General features: G+C 38.3%; 1 protein-coding gene and 1 long non-coding RNA gene across 8 annotated transcripts in view; one reads left to right on the top strand and one right to left on the bottom strand.

Moving 5' to 3' along the window:
- mctp1a (multiple C2 domains, transmembrane 1a) overlaps positions 1–22,600 on the bottom strand; it is a 109,089-nt gene that overhangs the window by 53,429 nt on the left and 33,060 nt on the right. For 4 of the 7 annotated variants that reach the window (XM_077599824.1, XM_077599821.1, XM_077599827.1 and 1 more), the window contains exons 6-14: positions 20,991–21,029; positions 17,548–17,712; positions 17,348–17,478; positions 16,337–16,523; positions 12,171–12,264; positions 4,699–4,801; positions 4,171–4,273; positions 2,281–2,382; positions 1,870–1,944 (exon numbers count right to left, since the gene is read on the bottom strand). In XM_077599824.1, the coding sequence (XP_077455950.1) occupies positions 1,870–1,944; positions 2,281–2,382; positions 4,171–4,273; positions 4,699–4,801; positions 12,171–12,264; positions 16,337–16,523; positions 17,348–17,478; positions 17,548–17,712; positions 20,991–21,029 (999 nt within the window). The remainder of the gene's footprint in view (positions 1–1,869; positions 1,945–2,280; positions 2,383–4,170; positions 4,274–4,698; positions 4,802–12,170; positions 12,265–16,336; positions 16,524–17,347; positions 17,479–17,547; positions 17,713–20,990; positions 21,030–22,600) is intronic. The other 3 variants (XM_077599823.1, XM_077599825.1, XM_077599829.1) reach the window with 1 other exon arrangement.
- On the top strand, positions 527–9,402 carry LOC144073902 (uncharacterized). Its single transcript, XR_013300182.1, has 3 exons — positions 527–644; positions 1,122–1,211; positions 9,321–9,402. It is a non-coding gene; the product is annotated as an uncharacterized LOC144073902 (long non-coding RNA).

The following is a 22,600-nucleotide window of genomic DNA, read 5'->3' on the forward strand; positions in this document are numbered from 1 at the left end:
CGGCAAGTATTCTCAAAGTGAAAATTATGAGAAGCTTTTACTAAAGACAAGTTAAACTCATAATAATAATCATGAGCATTTGATATTTCTAAATGGAGTAGTTAATACATAATAATCAGAATCAGTTTTTATACCCGCGAGCTAAACTGCTACCAGGCCCTTTTATTTTTAAGGAATGATTTAATATGAATAATCAATATTATTGTTAAACAAATAAAATTAAAGTGTGTGCCATGCACAGATCCTATGAAGGTCGAAATACGCAACATAGAAACACTTATATTAATTTATTAAATGAATATGTACCCTCCATTGTGATTTTTGACAACCAGTTTAAAACCACATTTGGCCATAAATATATGGTTTCCTTTTGATATGTGGATATATAACTGTAACAAAGAAAACGTGTAACCTTGCAGTTGTTAAGGGATTATTTCATAAATGCTTAAATAGCCTTGATTTATTGTATAAGTCATTAAGTAAAAGGTCTTCTCCAAATACTTTTCTTCTGACTAACCAGCAAGTAACAGTAGGTACGTGCTGGCACTCAACAACCCTCCCGGCCTCATGGGGCGAGCCTACCAAAGCAGCCACTGACATCATCATTGTGAGACCCTGACAAGGGTCATCTCCACGTGTCAGAGGTGAGATTGAGATTCTGACACTCAAGAGGGGCGGGGGGAGTAAGACAGTACAACAGAGACGACATAAAAACGGACAGAGTTGAAAGCAGGGTGGTATGGGAGATGTTTTTGCGCAAAGCACCGTGTTGGCGAAGGATGTGTGCGGCAGGGCATGGCGCGGCATTGACTACTAAGCCCAAACGGTCACTCGTATGACATGTGTGACGTGGGCCGGCCCCAGCCATTCAGCCTTTTGTGCTGCTGCCACACTGAGCGGCGTGACAATGAAGTGCAAAGCAGCAGTAGCAAAAAAGGGCCATCTAGAAGGACGGCCAATCTACTTATGCACCCCGCAGTTGACAGGTTGACATTTCTATTCAGCGGGCCGGGGTGGGTGCGAGTCGGCTGACAGATGAGAGAAGGGAGAAAGGAGAGAAGAAACAAAAATCAAACGCTGTTTTCCCTCTTCAATCACCTTGTTTTATCTCGCCCGCACAGTTGTTGGCTTTGACGAGACCACGCTGGCCCGGCTCGCTGGTAACGGCCTACCACAGCGAAGCACGCATGGGGCGCGATGGTGGCTAAAGGGTTCGTAGACTTTTTACACTTTTATTTTAGCATTCATTCTACCCGACTGATGACATTCTCTCTTAAGATAATCTTACATTTCAGTCATTTTTATTAACGCAAAATTTGTTTTGGAACTTCTAAGCCAATGTAAATTCAGATCATTTTATATAGTACTAATGTCTCATTTGAGCAATAACAATAACTAGGTAATTAGCATAAAATAAGCAAATATGTATATGAAATACAGCCATGTGACATGTATGCAAATAGCGTGTTGACATGTAGTATATGATATAGGCATTCTACTATTAAAAAAAAAATATGAAAAATTAATGTATAATGAAACACTAGGTTAACTAAATGTTCTTCTTCAAAGCCATATATGTCAAATTTCCTACATGTATGATGGGGCTACCACCTTTTGCACCATGTGATTTCTGGAGTATTCCAAATGTTGTAATTGTGGTAATTAGGAAAACAAGAATGAGTTAAACCTCGGGAAAGAGGACTGAAGTATGAAGTTTTACTCCAGTTTCCATATTTTTATAAATAAGATAGTGTAAGGATGAAAATTCACTTTGCAAAACTAAACTAATTTAATGTTTCTTATAGATCCAGATGAGTATGCTTATGATGAGTATGGTTGGAAAAAAATTAAGAGCCCCAAGTAATTTACCTGTTTGGACACTCTGGGTTCCTCTTCCATGTACTTCTGCTCAATTGGAATCAGTGTCCTGAGACCAGCTTTCACCTGGAGGAAAACAATGTGGTGAAATATATACTTTGTTATGAATATTTTCCAGTTTTCTGTTGTCACAATACAACACACGCGCACCCTGTGAGAGGTTGGAGCTAACGGGTGGGTGGTATTAAGATGGCAGCTACGGGACACACACACACACAGCGACGGAATGGGCGAACAAAGAGTGCTGAGGGGGAGCCTTCCATAATTAGAGCAAAAAATGAGGATGAGTGAGGATGGGAAAATGGAAAGAATTAAGACATCGGCAGTGAGAGAAAGGTTGGGGATAAACATTTTTGCTTCAATACGTTAGGGAATCTGAAGAACCAAAAAAATAGAACTTACAGCATTAAAAATGACGTCTATTTCGAGAAAGATGACCCCTTTTGTTGGCCCTGTCAGCTCCTTGCTTTTCAAGACGTAGGCTTTGCGTTCTCCATTTTGGATCTGCGAGCGGGGAGAGGGACATGACAGGCGTCTGTCTGGCAATACCCGACAGAATGGGCTCCTCGGGCCACCTTTGAACCCCGGCTGCCTGCGCTGACAGGGAACCCAAAACAACTGTGGCAACTCTGACAAGTACCTGTTCATTACCCATAGCAGCTCGCCTCTGTCAAACAGAAATTAACTATCCTGGGGAATCACACTTTATATATGCGACACCAGCTTCAATCACCGCAAGAGCGTATATAAATATACTTTCTGAAATGTGTGTCATTTCAGCTTTTGATCAGTGTCATTTTCATATCATTTCTCATTCACGCCGTTATGTTCTACTCAACTGTCAATCTCTTTTCTGACACCCTCAAACTTGTCAATATGTGAGCAAAAATAACCTATGCTTCTTATATTGGAATTTCAACTGTGTGTTTTTTTAACCTCAGCTAGTAGGCGAAACCTACAAAAGCAGAGGTTATGTATTTGGTTCTGTATGTTTGTTTGCTTGTTTTTCTGTATGTTTAGGTTGCTGATAAATAAAGAACAAATAAAGGGTTTAATATCAATGTTATACGTTGTTTGTTATATTAAATCGAAGAGGTGATTAAATTTGGGGGTAAGTAGGTCAAAGGTCACAGAGGTTTGTATGTTGCTGTTGAAGATAACTCGAGAACGATAAAAGTTGCAAAATATGTTTGAAACATGAAATGGAAGACCTTATTAAATTTTGTGGTAGTGAGTTGTTGGAGTTAATTGTGTACCGTATTTTCACGACTATATGGCGCATCGCATTTAAAGCCGCAGTGTCAGTAACGAGTGCTATTTCTGTATTTGACACATACAAAGGACACACCATTTTTAAAGACGCAGCCAGGCATGGCAAAACATACACCAGCTTAAACATACGGACACACGCTAAAAACACGTTTTTAAAAAGGCAACGGAAGCAAAACTGAGTTCGGTTGTACTTTATTTAGTCATTTTACAATGTACTCACGTCATCATCACCCACAAATCCATCAAAGTCCTAATTTTCTGTGTCTGAATTGAACAATAGTCCAAATGAGTCATCGAAAACGCTGAGTTTTATACGTTCGTCCAGGCGGCCACAATCCATTCGCAAATAGTAGCTAGCGTAACTAGCCCGGCGCTGCCTGCCAGCCTTCGTAAAGCTGTGTTGATGTCGATGTCCACGCCAACATCTAGCGGCAGGAGTTCTTTTGTAAATCCAGCCGGAATGACGGCGAGCACCAAATTAGTGTGCTCGCCGTCATAATGGGTGTATTGACAAAATAACTATATATCCCAGCAGTCACTGCGCAGAACTTTTTCTACGGGGAAAATAGTAGAGTCGGGGGCTGCTTGCCGTAGTTGTGAGAGCTGTAGCGGATGGTGTACCCTATCGACTGATTTATTTTATTTTATCGTGATAACAATTTTAGTATTGGTCCATATATAAAGCACACTGGATTATAAGGCGCCCTGTCTATTTTGGAGAAAATTTAAGACTTTTATGTGCGCCTTATAGTCGTGAAAATACGGTATTTCCTAAATAACCCTGACTCAAAGATCAAATAGGTTTGTATATTTTTGTCAGTATGTTTGTGTTTAAATTACTCAAGAATGAATAAAAGGATTATAATCAAACTCATGAGGTCAAATGTCATGTTATAACTAGCCTTCACTTGCAAATATCAATTCTTTGAATTTGGTTGCTTAGGCAGAAGTCTGATCTTTTAAAGTGCTCCTTTCGTTTCTAATGTTTCTCAGGGAGAAATAAACAATAGTTTGACTCACACTTAGTAAAGGAATGGCCACTTTCCCCAGGAAGTCTGCACTTCTGTCTCTGTCTTCGTCGTAAACAGTGACCTCGATCACTGAGTGAATGTCCTTCACATTACTGGATGGGCAAAAAAAAAAGTTTAAACGCATTGTCCATCTTTGCACTATATTTGCCAAAGTAGAGGTGTGTCAGACTCATCAAAGTAAGCTATAAAAATGGCCGGTCTTATGTAGTATATAGAAACGAGGATTTGTGGGGGGTGGGGGCTTGTAGAATAATTAAATTAACATGTGCCAATAATGGGAATTACCTGACTTTGAACTCAAATTGTATCAGTTGTTTAAGAAGTTATGTAAAGTTTGTTCTAATTATTTACTACAAATTTGATACAATATAAGTATTTTCTTTGCTTAAACCCTTTTTTTTCATGAAATATGTTAATTTTCTCAGATGAAATGGATTTAAGGTATATCACTGTCAATGCCAGGTAACGAGTTAGATTGCTATTTTAATGTTTTATTATAGTATATAATAGTACTCACAAAGTAAAGACCTTGTTCCACTCTGGGTTGAGGTTTTTGTAAACAGTATGAGTTTGCAGCCGGTCATTACTCAGCTCCACTATACAGAAAGGGTCACTCTTACCTAGACAGGAAAAGAAAAGAAAAATACATGAATGGCCTTCAAAAAATAATGAAACGAAATAACACGGAGAAGTAGACTTTCTCTGCTTGAGATTTCAAGGAGAGGTTTTGTCAAATCTCTGAAATAAAGCATGAATTGATGCATTCTTTAAGATGTACTTTCCACATGCACATGCACATGTTAAAATAATAAAAAAGGTTCTTACTGAGTCAATACTATAATAAAGGGCGCTTTGAAAATCGACTGTTATTCCAGCAATAATAAGAGTTCTTCAGTTTTAATTCCATGAATTAGTATACATATAATAAAGATACGATAATTAATTATCCATTTTTAAAATTAAATATATTATAATATTATTATTGGTAAGTACAGAAATGACGCAAAAGTTATATATATATATATATATATATATATATATATATATATATATATATATATATATATTTATATATATATATATATATATATATATATATATATATATATATATGTATATATATATATATATATATATATATATATATATATATATATAGTTATTCAATATACACTTTTTTGGATATGTTAGCTAAATAGAAACATGGCGAATTACATGACATAAATTATTTTTTTCATGCTGCCATATTTTCATTAGCTTTTAATTCCATATCTTTTAAACAAAGGGTAAGGTCCCATGTGTTTTACTTAGGGTAGTTGTATCAGTGAGGGAAGCAGGTTTGTTTTAGAAAATGAGGCAAAAAGGCTTGGGCCAGAATATTTAAAATATGTCACACAAGTCCTGGGGAACTATTGAGAGGACTCAAATAATTTTATTACGTTCGTAAGACTCACAAAAGTTGGAATTGAGTTCAATCCCCTTTTGGCATTTGTGTGAGCGAGCATGTGTGCTTGGATTTGCGCGCTTGTGAGCATCATCGATCTGTGTGATTTTCTTCAAATGTTGTGACAAGGGCAGGACATTTAGTGGGTGTGCAAAGCAAATGTCACAGTGATCAATGCGCTGCCGAAGGTGTTGCCTCTCATATCAGTTGTTGAGACGCTTATTGATGTGGCTTGTTTGAAGTGGCTATCGACAGACGTGTCTCCAACAATAGAAAACAAGATGCAGTCAAATAGACAAAGTATTAAGGAGTATATCATCCTCCAGACAACGGTATGTTTGATTAAAGGCTCCCCTAGTGAGGTTATGCGGCCTAAAACATTGATATTCTGCAATATTAAACTGTATTTTTGTACATATTTTGTCGTATGAAAATACTCATTCCAAAAGAAACTTAATATTGTGTGTTGTTGATATTAACCCTGAATTAAGCACCCATTTAAGTCAATTGGGTGCAATCCATTTTGAGTGGGAAAATAGATTGGAGGTGTAAGGAGAACTGAAATATGGGCGTTATCAGCCGGTTCTCCCATTTTAAATGAATTGCACGTCTATTGTTGTCATTGGGAGGCAATAAGATATTAGTAAATACGCACTCTTCTGTTTTTTGGGGAGTTTTTTTGTTGTTGTTTTTTTGGACCTTTTGTTTTTTTACCCAATATATTTTGTCAATTAAAAAAGAACAAACAGGAAAAAACTCATATATATAATCTCATTATCAATTTTTGAAAATAGCGTAAAAATAAAAGAGTAAAACCACAATTATGGTCTTTTTTCATTTAAAATTTGATTTTTAATTAAAAACAAACAAGACAATTTTAAAAAATGTTTCTGATATTAAAACTATTTTTTTTATTTGTTATCATTAAAATGATTTTGGGGGCCGTAACCAAGGGATTTTCCTAAAATTTTTATCATTAAAATGAAACCAAATAGGTACCAAAATAAGTCACTTGTCTTACACGTATTAACTCAATTTCACATTTTAAAATATCATGGCACAAAGTCATAAGATGTCATTCAGGTCAGGCGAGTGTTCAAAAGTTGAGAATTGACTTGCTCCATTCAACCATTTATTCATTCATTTTCTGAACCGCTTATCCTAACAAGGGTCACAGGGGGTGGTGGAGATTATCCCAGCCAACTATGGTCACCAGGTAGAGGACACCCTGAATTGGTGGCCAGCCAATCGTAGGGCACATAGAGACGGACAACCATTCACACACATTCATACCTAGGGGCAATTTAGAGTCTTCAACGAGCATACCCTGAATGTTTTTGGAATTTAGGAGTAAAACGGAGTACACGAAGAAAATTCACACAAGCCTGGGGAAAACAAGCAAACTCCACACAGTGATGACCGACCTGGGATTGAACCCATGACCCCAGAACTGTGAACGCGTTATCCACTTGTCCGCTGGGCCCCCTCCATTCAACCAGTAACAGCAAATGATTGTTGCAAATTTAAAATAAAAAAAAAAATCGAATGCCAATGACAATTATATGCTGCCAGCCTCTCCCAATCCAAATGGATTGGACGTCCGTTGCCATCAATTGTCCAACGTATGCCATTTTTTTTCCTCTGGATGTCTGAATTTATATAGAATCATCCTGTCACTTCCACATCATGGACTGTTATGCCACAAATTCAAGTTTGATTAAATTAAAATTGCAATCAATATAAATTAAGGGACAGAAAATTATACCGCTGTAGTACCTCTCTATTTTGGTCTAATTTCCATTTTTTAATGACTTGGCAGGTTCTGATGATCTAGAGTTGCCACCAGTGATGAACTTTTACTCTATTGGTCGTTACCACCAAGGCAGCTGTCTCAAACATTACACGCTTCTATTTGAGCCACTGTCCAGTTAAAGCTCCTCCCACATAGGGTCACATCTCAATGGCGCCTCCAGAGGGAAGCAAGAGAAAACTCATTTCGTGGTCCCCAAAGGAAGCTGTGGCGGATGAATACGGCACGGATGAGAAAGCGGTTTAATTGCCTCGCAGAAAATTTAAAGTTGAGAGTTTGAGGTGCCCATCAGAATTAATTATGGTTCATTCATCATTCATTACGCTCGTCCTTGCAAGAGTCACGAGGGTGCTGGAGCCTATCCCAGTTAACAATGGCCAGTAGGTGGGGTACGGCCTGAATTGGTTGCCGAAATAGACCCCGGCTACAACTCTTACGAGGATGCGAGGTACGGAAGATGAATGAATGAATTAATTTGGTTGTGGCTTTTTTCTCATTATACTTGAATGCCCTCACAGCACGTCATGGCAGTTATTTGGGGGCGTTTAATCTAATTTAAAAGGAGGTCAGTTTTTACCTCGAAGCAGAAAGCAGAATAAATACTGCAGTGCACACATAACAAATTATAATCTACGATGGAGGGGTCTGACAGTGTATGGTAATGGGTTTTTCCATGACATATTTAAATTGTGTTTATATGACTAAGAACCTTCAGTCTTAAAGCACATTTAATTGAAAATTTGATTTGGCAAATATTTAAAAATAACATTTATTGAAGAATACATTGTTAAAAATTAAAATAATAATAAAAGATGCAGTAGGTCATTAACTAACTTAAATACCTATCTTAAATTGTTATTTTATGAATACATATGTTGAGTTAAAACTACTTAAATGAAGTTCAATTTACTAAAAGATTAGTTGTGTTTCGTTTTAACTTGTTTTTTTTTCCATTATAAGCCTCAAATTATTTTATGAATGTAATATCTCTCCTCTCATCTCATTTTCTAAAACACTTTATCCTCACAAGGGTTACGGGAGCCTATCCCAGCTGAGTTTGGGCCAGAGGCGGGGGACACCCTGAATTGGTGGCCAGCCAATCGCAGGGAACAAGGAGACAAACAACCATTCACGCTCTCACACATACCTAGGGTCAATTTAGAGTGTCAAATCAGCTTACCATGCATGTTTGTGGAATGTGGGAGGAAACCGGAGTACCCGGAGGAAACCCACATAGGCCCGGGGAGAACATGCAAACTCCACACAGAAATCAAAATCAGAATCTGGGTTTGAACCCAGGTCCCCCAACTGTGAGGCGACACATGCTAACCACTCAACCGGCGGGCCGCCCCAAGTTAACTTCAGAAACTTAAAATGAAAACAAATCAAACTACTTAACTGAAGTGCAATGTTAATTTGATGAGTTGTTTCTTTTTATTTTTCCATCACAACTTCAAAATTCAAGGAAAACTGGTGAAATTTATATTCAATTTGAATTAAATCATTTTTGAACAGTGTAGCATTTACTATTCATTACGCATTCATTTTCATTGATCATCTCGATCACTGCCACCCCTCTCAGCTCAAACAGACTGGACATCCATCCCTGCCAATGGCAGCAACAATCAAGGCACAGCTCTTTTATGGGATCATGCTCGGAAGCTATTGGGAAAAAAAAATACGTATACAATAAATGAAAAAGAACTCCATTGAAGTCCTTGAAGTAGGTAATGAAGTAAATGCCATCCTTGCTCCTCCAGTTGAATGTGAAATTGCTTATAATGTATCACTATTGAAATGACTCACATTAAAGCATCTACTCAAGGAGCAGGACAAGGAGAGTTGTTGGCTTTTAAGACTGTTTTCAATTCTCTTTCTCGTTCAGCACTACAAAAGCACTTCAATTAGACGAAGAGAGATGGTTGGAGTGGGATGTGGAAAAGAAAAGAAAAAAGAGGAGACGGACAGGCAGCATGAAAGGGAACAAGAGAGGAGAGAGCTAACTACTTTTCTCTCACTGACCTCCCTTCTCACGCTGTTTGTCTACCGGCCTTCCCCTGTGCTCAACTAATAAAATAGGGTGTTCATGTGTTGAGGGCTCTTGTGTGGCTGTTGCATCTGCCCATCACACACAAAGTTATTTGAAACTTTTTCCAGACATTGTCAAGCCAAAAAACAAAACAATCTGGGTTCTGTTTTCCATTTGATTTAAGAAAGGGAAACAAAAAGGTGTTTAATGCCCCATACCATTTGAAATTTACCAACACACTAAATGGACACGAGATGCAGAGCTTGATAGAGACAGTTTTGATGTTAACAATGTCTGTAAGGATTCATTTGCCCAACAGTAAGTAAACTAAGTTTGGATTGGGCGTCTGGCACCGTCGGCGACAGCCTAAATTTTTGGTGGATCAGGCAATATCCCACAATCTGAAGGAAATTAAAACTACAATACGACAGTTTGTTAAGTTTGACATATTCGATTTAGGGTACACGGTCGATTGGTCGCCGGTCATTGCTCAAATTCCCTAAATACAAACTGTGAATTACTATTTAGTCATACTTAATGCTCTAGTAATTATTAGGCTAAAGAAAAGCTCCAAATTTCCCGGACTTTTATTGTTTTTTGTTGGAGAACTTGTTAAGACCCTGACCGACGTAGCTTCTTAAAGGGACAACGAATGTACATACCAACTCTTATACACTCACATGTCGGCTCAGTGAAATGCCCATTGTTGGCTTTTATTGATGCGTAGACCATGTTGTTTTACCTTGTTTTGTCGCCGGTCTTTTGGTCATCGGTCTTTTGGTCGCCCGTTGTCGTGGTCGGTGCGACCAAAAGACCGCGACCAAAAGACCGCGACCAAAAGACCGGCGACCAAAAGACGGCGACCAATCAACCGCACACGCGATTTAGGACAACAGAAACAAAGTTGATATTTGCCGTGTCAGATGAAAGTTGTGCATGTACACAACACATAATTCAAATGTTTATTTAAAAATACTTGGGCAAAACTATGCCATGATGACCTCAAAACGCAACATGCATTTAAAATGGTTCTTTTGTTTAAGTAAAATGGGGCAAGGCAGTGCAAAAAAAAGGTAAATAACTTTGATACAGGGCTATTTTTTCTGCGCCGACTGAATGATGAGCCGCGAAACAAGGTCAGCGAGTAAATTTCGGCTGCAAGTGAACTACAAGAGCCATTAGTAGATGTTCTCTGGCTGCCCTGGTCTCAATAAACCAAATCTAGCAGTTCCACTTTGTATTGGCTAATACAGACTCTTGCTGCTTCCAATTGAGAAACACACACATGCTTTCTATAGTCTCAACTAGATAATGCAGAGTGAAAAACTAGGCCTGTCCACTGCATACCTAATTAAAAGTAAGAATTAATGGAGAATGGCAGATTAGGCGGGAGCAAGTGGAGAAAGAAAACAAAGGCAAGGAAAGGGGGAGATTTGTTCGTTGAAATGAACATTTTTTTCTCTCTTATTCAAATGAGCAGCCAGCATCTTCTACCCTAAATACACAGAGATGAATTTAGTGCCCAGTGTAAAGTCTATTTGAACTCCCCCAAACTCTTAAACCAACATTACATTTTATCTCGGGCTAAGTTCATGGTACTGTACAATGTGACGCATAGTCAACATTAAAAAAAAAATAGAATCAAATCCTGATGTGAATGACTTTCTTGTCAAAAATGTCCAATGAAAATGAAGCTATGCCAGAGAAATCCACATATCAAATATAGAAACATGCAACTCTGAGTGGGTATTTGCTTGTTTTTAAACCAAATCTTTTTTAAATGAAGAGAAAATAATGCTTGACAGTATTTTTTTAATACCCAATTAGCCTGTAGTGCCCCCTAAAATGGAATTTTTCATTTTTTGAATCTTAACTGTAAAATGAAAATGTTATAACCGGCGGCCCGGCTGCTTGCGTGATTAGCACGTCTGCCTCACAGCTCTGGGGTCCTGGGTTCAAATCCAGGTCGGTCCCCCATGTGGAGTTTGCATGTTCTCTCTGGGCCTACATGGGTTTTCTACGGGTACTCCGGTTTCCTCGCACATTCTAAAGACATGCATGGTAGGCCGATTGGACACTGTAAATTGCCCCTAGTTCGGAAAATGAATGAATGAATGAAAATGTTATAACTGTGGGAATATCGCTTTACGCAAATATTTCAAAAATTTATTTCTATTTGTGGAACATGTGACCCAGAACAATCATGCAACCTTATATACTACCAACCATGGGCTAAGGAGAATTTTATAATAATAATAATAATAATACATTTCATATTCTTGATTTAAACTCTCACTGTACCTCCTGCAACTAAGATATGATATTATATGATATAATATGATAATCAGATTAAGACAATTATATTTTTAATACTAGCTTCTATTTCTGAGAAAAAAGTAACATTAGTAAACACATTTATAGCCCTTTTACCTTGATTATACCAAACATTGTAGATAGCAAAGAAAAATTTATATAATTGAATTTAAAGCATTAATCTGTTGGATGAGCACATTAATCCTTTTATAGTTAAATATGTTAAAAAAACAGCAAAGTGCAGGCTTTTTTTTCAATAATTTTGAAGCAAGTTTTAGATTAAAGGCCCCCAAGCATTTCGACACCAAACAAACAACATTGCCCCAAGTTCAAATGCATTGGACGTCTAACGCCGTCAATGGCACTGAAACAACATTTGCCGCCCTATCTTACCAGTGACATCTGCCGCCATCAGTCCTTCAGCACGAATGACTTTTACCTGCACCACACCAACATCTTTCAGGTTATGCAATGACCTCCACATGTTCTGAAACAGCAGAAGAACAGAGGTGAAAGGTCAAAGAGGCTGGTAAATTAGCATTTAAGAGAAAGATGGGTCAATAACCTGACATTTCATTAAGGGAGGAAAAGGGTAGAAAATGTCCTTTAGCAGCCCTTATTTTAAAATAAATATCGCTGGCATTTATAGCCAGCTCCACCAAGACGGCAAATGAGTAGCCGCAGTATGTGTGCTTGTTGATACACTTTAGTTCTGTACTATTGAAATGGAAGTAGATTACTATTGGTAGATTATAATTGACAAGATTCCCAAAAATATGATGAAAAAAATGATTATCAATGAGTCAGCTCACTCCTTCTGTTGGATTTTGACAATTCTGATTTGATAGTAACCATTTTGCATGACCGGACGTTTTATCGAAAGACGTTTGGTCCCCGGACGTTTGGTAGAATGGACGTTTGGTCGCCGGGTTCGCTCGCTGTCAAATTATGACAGAGAGTTTACTGTTGATATTTTGATATTTGATATTTAGAATTTAAACTCAGTCTCTCTCTCATGATTATAATTTTGAGAGCTGGTTTCAACAGTAACAACCCGGCGACCAAACGTCCGTTCTACCAAAAGTCCGGTCGACCAAACATCCGGGGACCAAACGTCCGGGGACCAAACGTCTTTCGACGAAACGTCCGAGTACCACCATTTTGTTGCTGACGTGAACTTGACAATTTACCTGACTGGATCACAGATAAAAGGAAATGTGTTGATGTACTTAAATTATGTGAAATTATTGTTCCAGAATACTACTTACAGTTCCATTCATTCTAAAGCCCTGAGGTTTGCAATCTGTTTTGCTGCCGTGATAGTATAAATGTGCCAAACATGCCTTTCGGCATCATGGCCAAAAAGTTCAATGTTGCCTTCATTACAGCAATATGTGCCAAAACATTTAGTTTCAATTCGATTAAATTTAAGGATAAACTCTGGCTTTCCATCCTATGGTAACCTCTTCATGTTGAGTTAAACCAGTGCTTCTCAATTATTTTCTGTTGTATTTTTAAGTCACAAGCTACCACGTATCACTTTGCGCCCCACTATTTGAGAAGCACAGGGTTAATCAGATATGCTTTAAATTGTGTAAGATGTGTGATGACTCCCATTTAACATGAGTTTGATAGTAACTGGGTCATTCTAATCACGGGCTTTTTGTGTCCACTGTACATTGGGGGTGCAAGTAAGACCCGGAAGAAGCAAATGAGTTGCACGTTCATCAAAAGAAAATTGGAAGGAGAACAGCTTGGTGTATAGTGGCAAGATTATTTAAGAAAATTTCATATAAATATACAGGTCTGAGTGATACCACAATGGTCTCAACTCACTGTTTATTGACTGTACATAAAACCAAACGAATTAGGTGTTTGTTCCAATCCATTTTTATCCAAAAGTAACAGCCCTATCAGGCACATGCACACACACAGACGACGTTTTTGTTCTTGCCCAAACACTCAGGTACATTGAGGCCAAATTGAGGAGCATGTCGGCGAGTCTTAAAAGCAAGAGTGGAAATGCACTTCACTTCAATTTATTTCTCTCTCTCTGGCAATAGCCCTGTCCATCCCCACAGGAGTAATTATAATTTAAATCTCAGAGTCAGGCCAGGCTACAGACTTAATTCATTATTACCAACTCTGTCAGACTCTGCCTGTTTCAGGCGATATCATTGTCCAAAAGCTCTGTAAGGGAGATGAGAGGCGAGTGTGTGTGAGAGTGAGGGGGCAAAGACAGAAAGAGAGAGAGAGCGAGAGAGAGAGAGAAACAGAGAGAAAGAATATAGAGGATGGAGAACTCTTTGTTCCAAGGAACGATTTCTAGAAAGATACAAACACTTGTGAGAATACTTAAGAAGAGAAAAACATCAGCTTGAAAGGGGCAAACTAAAAGGCTAAAACTGGCTTAAAATGTCTAGCACAAAGTGTAAATGTTGTTTGGTTACATATGTCAATTTTGTCTTTTCAAAGCCCTTGAGGAACTTTTTGAGGATTTAGAACTATTGAAGAAAAGCCGTAAAAGTTTACTATTGTTTAAATGTTCATAAAGGCATTGTGGGCTATTATTTTGCCTACTGTAAACCACAGTATGTCAACTATTTATTGGATAACAATTTCCCAAAACCAGAGCTAGTACAACTGATCACAATGTCGACATACGGATCTATATTGATTTTACTTATTCACAAAAGTTCACCATCATCCATCTACCCGTGTCCTTTATCCTAGCATGTGTGTGCGCATGTGTGTCACCACTCTTCAGAGGAGGTCACCACGTTCTCCTCCTCCTCCCTTCCATCCTTCTGGTGGCCACCCCAGGCCCATTAAGAGCCATTAGTGTGTATGCTCTTTTGCCATCATAATACATAAATCTCTCCCTCTCCTGTTCGGGCTGTCTCCCTGCACGTCTGGGAAGCGGTAATTAGCGATGAAGGAAAGGTTACGGTGAGCAATAGCACATCCAAGGCAATTGTCACTAAGTGAGTGTATTGCACCATGTTGCATATGGCATACGCTGCATTCAAAGTACATTGCGCTTCAAATACTCATGTGAAAATGCCATGTGATGTGTACACTGTATGTACCTGTGACCCTTGTGAGAATAAGCAATATGGAAAATGAAATCAAATTTTAAAAAAAAACAATGTAATGTATTGCATGTTATTGTTTGCTGTATTCAATGTAGAACATCCCAATTCATTAGGAACACCTGCTGAAGCAATACAAGAGCTGTGTAACACGTTTAACTTAAAATCAACGTGGCTTAACTATTGCATTAAAATACAGGAATAGTGTTTATTATATGAAAAATAAAACTTTGGTCTATTTTTTTAAATGAATACTGTTATTAGGTAACATAACTAGTACATTATAAGTGGCCATGAAAATACATTAGCAGTTTATAATAGTTTTTGTAATTATTGACCGTCTAAACATAAATACAAAGGGAAAAAATGGGGAAAATGGTTTTTGCAATAGCGTTTTTTGATAAAAACATTTCTTCTACTACTCTTTTTAAATAATTAGCATATTTTAGTTTAGGTTACTACATATTGCTGCAGCTGTTCAATTTTGTTTAATAACCAAAATGCTATGGAACTGTAGTTCTTTTAGAATAAGCATAAATGGAATATTTTCTAAATATCAACCATTTAAAAAAATGGCATTTTTATTACAAAAAAATATAAAAAAAAATAGGAAGTTCAATGTTTTGGCATCTGTTCTATTACTGTCTTTAATGAAGTTTTACGTTTTTTCTAAAGTGTTGATTTAGCCTGCATATCAATCTCAATTAATTTTTGGTATACTGATAACACGTAATATAACAAAACCCATTCATCTGCATGATTACACAACAAAAGTGTACAAATAAAAGCCCCATATATGAATAGGGCAGACTATTGGTCTTTGAACAGAACTATTCTGTTAGTGGTGATGCTTAAATCTTATCAGACTTCTTGAATACGACACATCTTTATTAAATTCTGTAATGAGAAAACGGCTTTTGTGGGTAAAAGAATTATAGTAATGACTGTATACTTCCACGTCTATATTTCACCATGTAACAGGAGAGACGATTTGGACAGAGACAAAGAGAGGAGGTGCTACGATGGAAGAGGAAAGGTAGTCTTGAAAAGGAAGGAAAGAAAATTGGACCTTCAGCCGAGCAGAAAAATGGGGTCTGTACAAGTTGTGAGAGAGGTGAAATAGCTTTTTCTTTTCATTTTACACGCCTTACCTTCCAGTGGAACCCTCAGCCTTTACCTCTCATCCTCTATTATAGACACACACACACTCACACACACTCACACACACTGCATTCCCCCATTTTGTGAGTACAGAGAGGGACGGTGAATTTCTCGGTTAAAGAGCGCCCTCGTCTGATCATGGGCTATCACTGCAAGTGGAGATTTCCATTGTGTTAAGAGCATTAAGTAATTCCCTGCCGTTGACGGCGATACACGTCCGATCCATTTTGACTGGGAGGGTCTGTCAGTGATTATTCATCTATCGCCGTCAATGGAACTCAATGAGTATAAATTCAGTCGACTCACATATCTCTGCTTGATCTGGTGTCTCTCGTTAGGGTCGTCGAGTACGTTGACCGACAGGTCCGAGATGGAAACGGCAGCTGAAGCTGTGAGCGTCACCAGCATCACCAACAGGCCTTCGCCTTCCTCTAGTGGCAACTCCAGCTTGTGCGTGTGTTCTTTACTCAGTAGCGACAGGTCGATTGTACACCTGAACCACACACGGACATAAAAGGGGTTGGCTTAAACAAATTCATCATCTATATCGGGGGTGTCAGACTCGGGTTGGTTCCCGGGCCGCTTTAACGTCAACTTAATTTCACGTCGGCCGGACCATTTTAGATAAAACATTTAGATTTTTTTTAAATAAATTGATTAAAAGAACTGGATTAAAAGAACTGGATTAAAAGCCCTGGATATTCAGTTTTTTATAGATCTAAAACAATGTTTATTTTAGCTTTTTAAATATATTTTTAGATTTTACAAAATGATTTTTTAACTAAAAACACAGAAAAATTGATTAAAAAAATACAATTATTGATTTAAAAAGGGGGAAAATCAGGAAATTTAATATACATCTATACTCTTCATTTTAATTTGATCCTAAAACAGAAAGTCGGAACTCATGATTTACTTTCCCGGGCCACACAAAATGATGTGGCGGGCCAGATTTGGCCCCTGGGCCGCCACTTTGACACATGCGATCTATATAAAAAATGTGAGCATTGAAGTGAAGGTCAAAAGCTGGTTTGGCTAAACAAATCTTTAATATTTTTGTTTAGCTGTAATAATTATTATTTTCTGTTGTTTTGGAAAACCTTGTAGAATTTCTAGGGTTGCCACGGTATACTAAAATGTTGTTTCGATTCGATTTTTGAAGTACGGAGTTCGATTCATTTTTATTTAAAAAATACTTACTATAAAAAAAAAAGAAATTAAATTAATTATTTTCAAATAAAGTAAACAATAGAACTCGAGGAGTGAGAATGGTTCAACACATCCACATCAACCGTTACACCCTCAGTGATTTCATACCTTCCCATGAAGTCGTCTTTTTTGCCAGCATCTTTGTCCCAGACTGTAATATCCACGTAGCCTCCTTGCTCCTCATACATGTGGAAGTCAAACTGTTCCCTCCATTGAGGATTCAATGTTTTGGAAATTGTCTGAGTCCACAAAAATGGATTACAGTTAATGAATGAGGTTGTGAACAATTGGCACAGTGACATATTTACCTTGCTCTTGTACTTCTGGTGGCCCATCCTGAATTTGACGTAAGGATCACTTCGACCGTTTGAGTCCATTGGCTGAAGGCCGCGACCCTCGATCAAACTGATGCTGACGATGCCTCGCCACAGCTGAGATTTTCTGTGTACGTCTGACAGACGCATACTCTGGCACTGTCATAGGCAAAACATCCATTCAGACAGGCATCAAGGCGCACACAGGCAAAGAAAAAATCAGCTAAGGACGTCAACACAAACAGCTACATACTTTAAATTAACTTTAAACTCAACATTTCCTCCGAAATGTGGTGATTGATTTAGATCTCTGTGCTTTCAAGGCTTATAATAGATTGTAATTAGGTGAAGCCTATGGAAGTGAAGGACATTATGTAATCTGTTCCAGATCTCTGTTTGCCAGTTTGTGTTCAAGAAAATTCAAGAACGTAAAAAGGGATTATTAGCTAACTTTTTACCATAAAATGGAAGAACGAAATAAATGTTGGTATTTTGAAGTCAAAGGTCACACATGTCTGAGGAGGAAAAACTCAAGAATGAATTAGAGGGAATATTAAACTTGCAGAATTAAAGAGAAAATGTGATTACATTTTGGGGTCAGCGAGGTCAAAGGTTGCGGAGGGAAAAAACGCTAAGAATTAAAAAAGGGAAGTGGTGATTATTTTTGTAGCAAAGTGAATTATTGTATTATTTTTCTTGAAATTTCAATCCCTTTTAGTGACTTGTCACATGTTTAATATAGTTATTAACCCTTTGTCTTAAAGACGTAGTTTTATCATTTTGTTCATTGTGCTATCAATAACAACCTTTGATATACTCGTGTAAGTAAAGAGATTATTATTACATTTTTATGGATTATTTTAAGGATAATGTTAAGGAATTTTATTGACAAGGAAATAACGATGAAGAACACAAAACTTGAATAAGTCATAGCATGGAAAACCTGTTGGAATATGGCACCCTTTGGCTGCCATTGACAGTGACACACGTGTGTGTCTGTGTGTGTGTGTGTGTGTGTGTGTGTGTGTGTGTGTGTGTGTGTGTGTATGTGTGTGTGTGTGTGTGGTATGTGTCATCGTTTATCTTCAACCTACACAAGGGACTAAAGGTGGAAATTAGCCCTGGGCTACAATCCTACATATTCACATAAATATGTTCATTAATATGAATATGAATATGTTCAAAAATATGTGCTGTCCCTTATTAAATAAATCAAACAAACAAAAAAGTCAATTTGGACTGAGAGAGGCTGGTCGTAATATTTCGATTTTTGCTTAACCTCCCAGCCCAAATGAATTGAATGCATATCACCGTTAATAGTGCCGAAACATGATCACTCACTGCCAGTTCAATTTTCGATTTATGTCTATTTCCTCACCACTTACCAGCGTATTTAACCTCTCTTTGAATGATTAGAATATCCATCACTGCAACAAATTTCTCCCTCCTCTCCTTTCATCCATCTTCTTTTATTAGCATAGCTTTTGTTTTGCAGATGAATTTCATTAAACTCCAAGCAAACCCTGCCTCACAAGCACAACCCTTTGATCTGTAGATGTAGACTCTTAATTTCTATTCTCCAGACATTGAACACTGCTCATGGCTGCTGGTGGTTAAGTTAACCTCCCAAGCAACTACTTTCACATCTGCCAATTGCTACCATCCTACATGGCGTTGAATGTTAATGATTAATTCCAGGTCACTTTTTTACGTTGTACCCGATCAACAATTTAATTTAACTGTTTTCTAACTACACGTTTTTATAATCTGAAAATACAAGGGCTATTTACTTTGGGATTATGCCTCTCTGTGCCAATGCACAGCAGGAGAAGAATTATTCGCACCGTGAAGATGCTTGAAGTCCCAAAATGATCTACACTTTGGTAATATTTGCACACAGTCCAACTTTTATAAGCCCTTTGGAAGAGGGAAATGTTTGAAGTGCCAAAAAAAGAAATTGCCTAGTGGTGAAGATGCAGACCTGGATTTAATCTGCCTCTGACTTGTAATTACTATCTCAAACTGTTTCTTGAAGAGCTTGCATCTTCTAATACATGTTCAATGCTTCATTAAAAATAGATTTAAAAATAAAACAGTGCACTGTGTGGAAGAAAGCAAGGAGGCAGGGAGGGAGTCAAAAGGGTTGCAAGTTCATTAGCGTTTGCGTGTATTCCCAAATCGCAGGCGGGGTGGCCCATATCGACGACTTCAAAGGCGCCATTCAGCGGAACGCCCAGCTTCAACCAGGCACATTCAAAATTTGGAGTCAAGAGGAAGCACTACCTCAAAAGAATTCAAGTGTCCCAAGTGTCAACATTTGCAGAAAGACAGACTGACAGAAAGACAGACGCTGCATGCGTGATCCAACATGCTGAGACAGAAATAAAATCATGAAGCAAATAGGTTTGGCAACTCCCTGAGAAAAAAAATAAGGGACACCTCATTGCTCAAGGTCAGCTGTGATAGGCTCAAGCACCCCGCAACCCTGACAGGAAGTAGTGATGGAAATGAATGAATATTCAAATAGGATGAAAAAGATGAAAATCCAACTGTTTGTAATGGGAAGCAAAATAGCAAAATAACTCAACTCAAAGGGCTCTTTGGGCATCTTTTTCTTTTTGCAAACCTAACCAAAAACCGAGCCAAAAACTGACCTGAAAGGATTTTTTTTTAATCAGGTAAACAAGCACAAGTATGTTACAGCACACTAGAGGCTAAAAACTGTGCACGCATGCCCTCTACTGGCTAACTCATAACTACATGATTCACAGGTACCACAAATCTCTGTAATTAATTAATTAGTCCCCCGATACAAAATAAAAAATAAAAAATGCGCTCTAAGGATCAATAGATATTGACCCATGCTACATACCAAAGCTACTAAGTTTCATGATCGGTTCACCATTGATGGGGACTCCTCAAAATTAGTGTCCATAAGAAGAATTAAATGAAAAGAAAAACAAACAAAAAAGAAAAAAATGAATAAAATGGTAAAGAAGATGAAGGGAAAGAATAAGAGGATGAAGACACAGATGAAGAAAAAACACAAAAACTATTACTATTACCTACAATTACTTGTGAAGCCTGTAAAAATAAGGTAAGATAAACTTTAATAAACGGGTTTGAACTACTATTCAGTTTTTCAGGTTTTTGACACTTCTTTAAAACCATCAGTATAAATACTACTTACTATAATAATATAAGATGATTATTGATTAATGTTTTAAAAAATAGATAAGAAAGAAAAATGTGATTATTCTATGCCAGCTTGCCCAGATCTACTGTTTTGTGTGGATTGCAACATGCGGAAAATTAAGAGGTGACACTGCCAAGCATGAAAGAAACCTTTCCAAAAGAGCAGAGGCAGGGAAAATGAGGGATGACAACATAAAGGATCATCTGCAAAAAGTGAGGGTTACATGATGTTTTTAGTTTACCTTACTAGATCGTTTCCAGCTCCTTCTCAAAAGCATGGTCTGTGAATTGAGACAAAGCAGTTACAGAGCAGCCCCACCGTCTCGCCCTTGAAGCAGTGAGTCAGAGAGGGGGTGATGTGAGGTGGTCAAATGCTAGTAGTGGCCTGAGTGTGAAAGGGTTTAGATTAGCTGAGTGAAGCATTTGTCAGACATGCAGGGGGAGAAGCAGGAGCTTCAGGTGCAATGTTCCCTCTAATTTTTCGTTGGTCTGAGCAGAAAGTCAACCTCCCTGAGCGCACTGAGTACCAGTGTGAGCGACATCATCGGTACTCGGATGATTCGCCTAAAGACGTTTCGCCGACGGACGTTTGACAGACGGGCAGGTCGCCGAATGGACGTTCCGCCGAACGTTCATTCGGCCGAACGGAGGTTTCGCCGAAACGGGATTCGCGCGCTCGCCCCGCCCCCGGATCGTGTGTGTACAAGTTTTTCAACCTCGGCCCGCGGGCCATATACGGCCCGTTAGGATTTTTAATCCGGCCCGCCGCCGGTGTTGTCCAAATTATAGTAAAAATCAATGTTAGTCTACCATCAATGGCAGCCCGGGAATAAGCACACTTGGGCGGGCAGATGTAGCAGAACCGAGCCGTAAAATGACAGCAATCGGGTCAAATCCATCCTAAAACAGCATTTAATGATTAAATACAAATACTGGAGCTCTTTGGACATTAGAACCGAGCCCAGGGAAGTGAATTCCTCGGTAAAATGTCGTGATGATATCGCGATGGAGGCAAAAAAACGTCTATATACGTCCATTCGCCAAACGGCTCAAAATGCTCTCAAATTCGGTCAAATCCAGCCGAAAACAGCGTTTAATGATTAAATACAAATACTGGAGCTCTTTGGACATTAGAACCGAGCCCAGGGAAGTGAATTCCTCGGTAAAATGTCGCGATGATGTCGCGATGGAGGCAAAAAAATGTCCATATACGTCCATTCGCCAAACGGCTCAAAATGCTCTCAAATTCGGTCAAATCCAGCTGAAAACAGCGTTTAATGATTAAATACAAATACTAGTATTTGTATTTAATCATTAAACGCTGTTTGAACAAACGTTCATTCGGAGACCTGTCCGTCTGTCAAACGTCCGTCGGCGAAACGTCTTTAGGCGAATCATCCGGTCACGACATCATCATTGCTCGCTATGGGCACACCAGTATCACACCTGCCACAAGCAGGTGCATGTCAATGTTCCCTCTAATTTTTCATGTAAAACATGCTGTACACAAAAAACATAAGTGGACAGAGCTACTGCCACTGGCTGCCGCTTAAACGGCGCCATCATGAAGAAAGGGGTAAAAAAAAAAAAAAAAATCTTTTTTTTTTTTTTTTTACTGCGCGCCATAGGATTGCTGCTGCGCAGAGAAGACGAGAGTAGTGCACAATTGCGCACGCACGCAGCTTAGAGGGAACAGTGTTCAGGTGCCTTGTGTTTTCAAGCCCAAACATGCATTTGTAGTACTCTAATACTAAGTATTACAACGATTATTAGGGTCACACAAAGAAAGAAAAAACGTAGGCACTGAAAAATCAAGTCATAATATTACAACAGGTTAAAGTCATAGAGTATC

This window comes from Stigmatopora argus, chromosome 5 (genome assembly GCF_051989625.1).
Source record: "Stigmatopora argus isolate UIUO_Sarg chromosome 5, RoL_Sarg_1.0, whole genome shotgun sequence".
Taxonomy (NCBI): domain Eukaryota; kingdom Metazoa; phylum Chordata; class Actinopteri; order Syngnathiformes; family Syngnathidae; genus Stigmatopora; species Stigmatopora argus.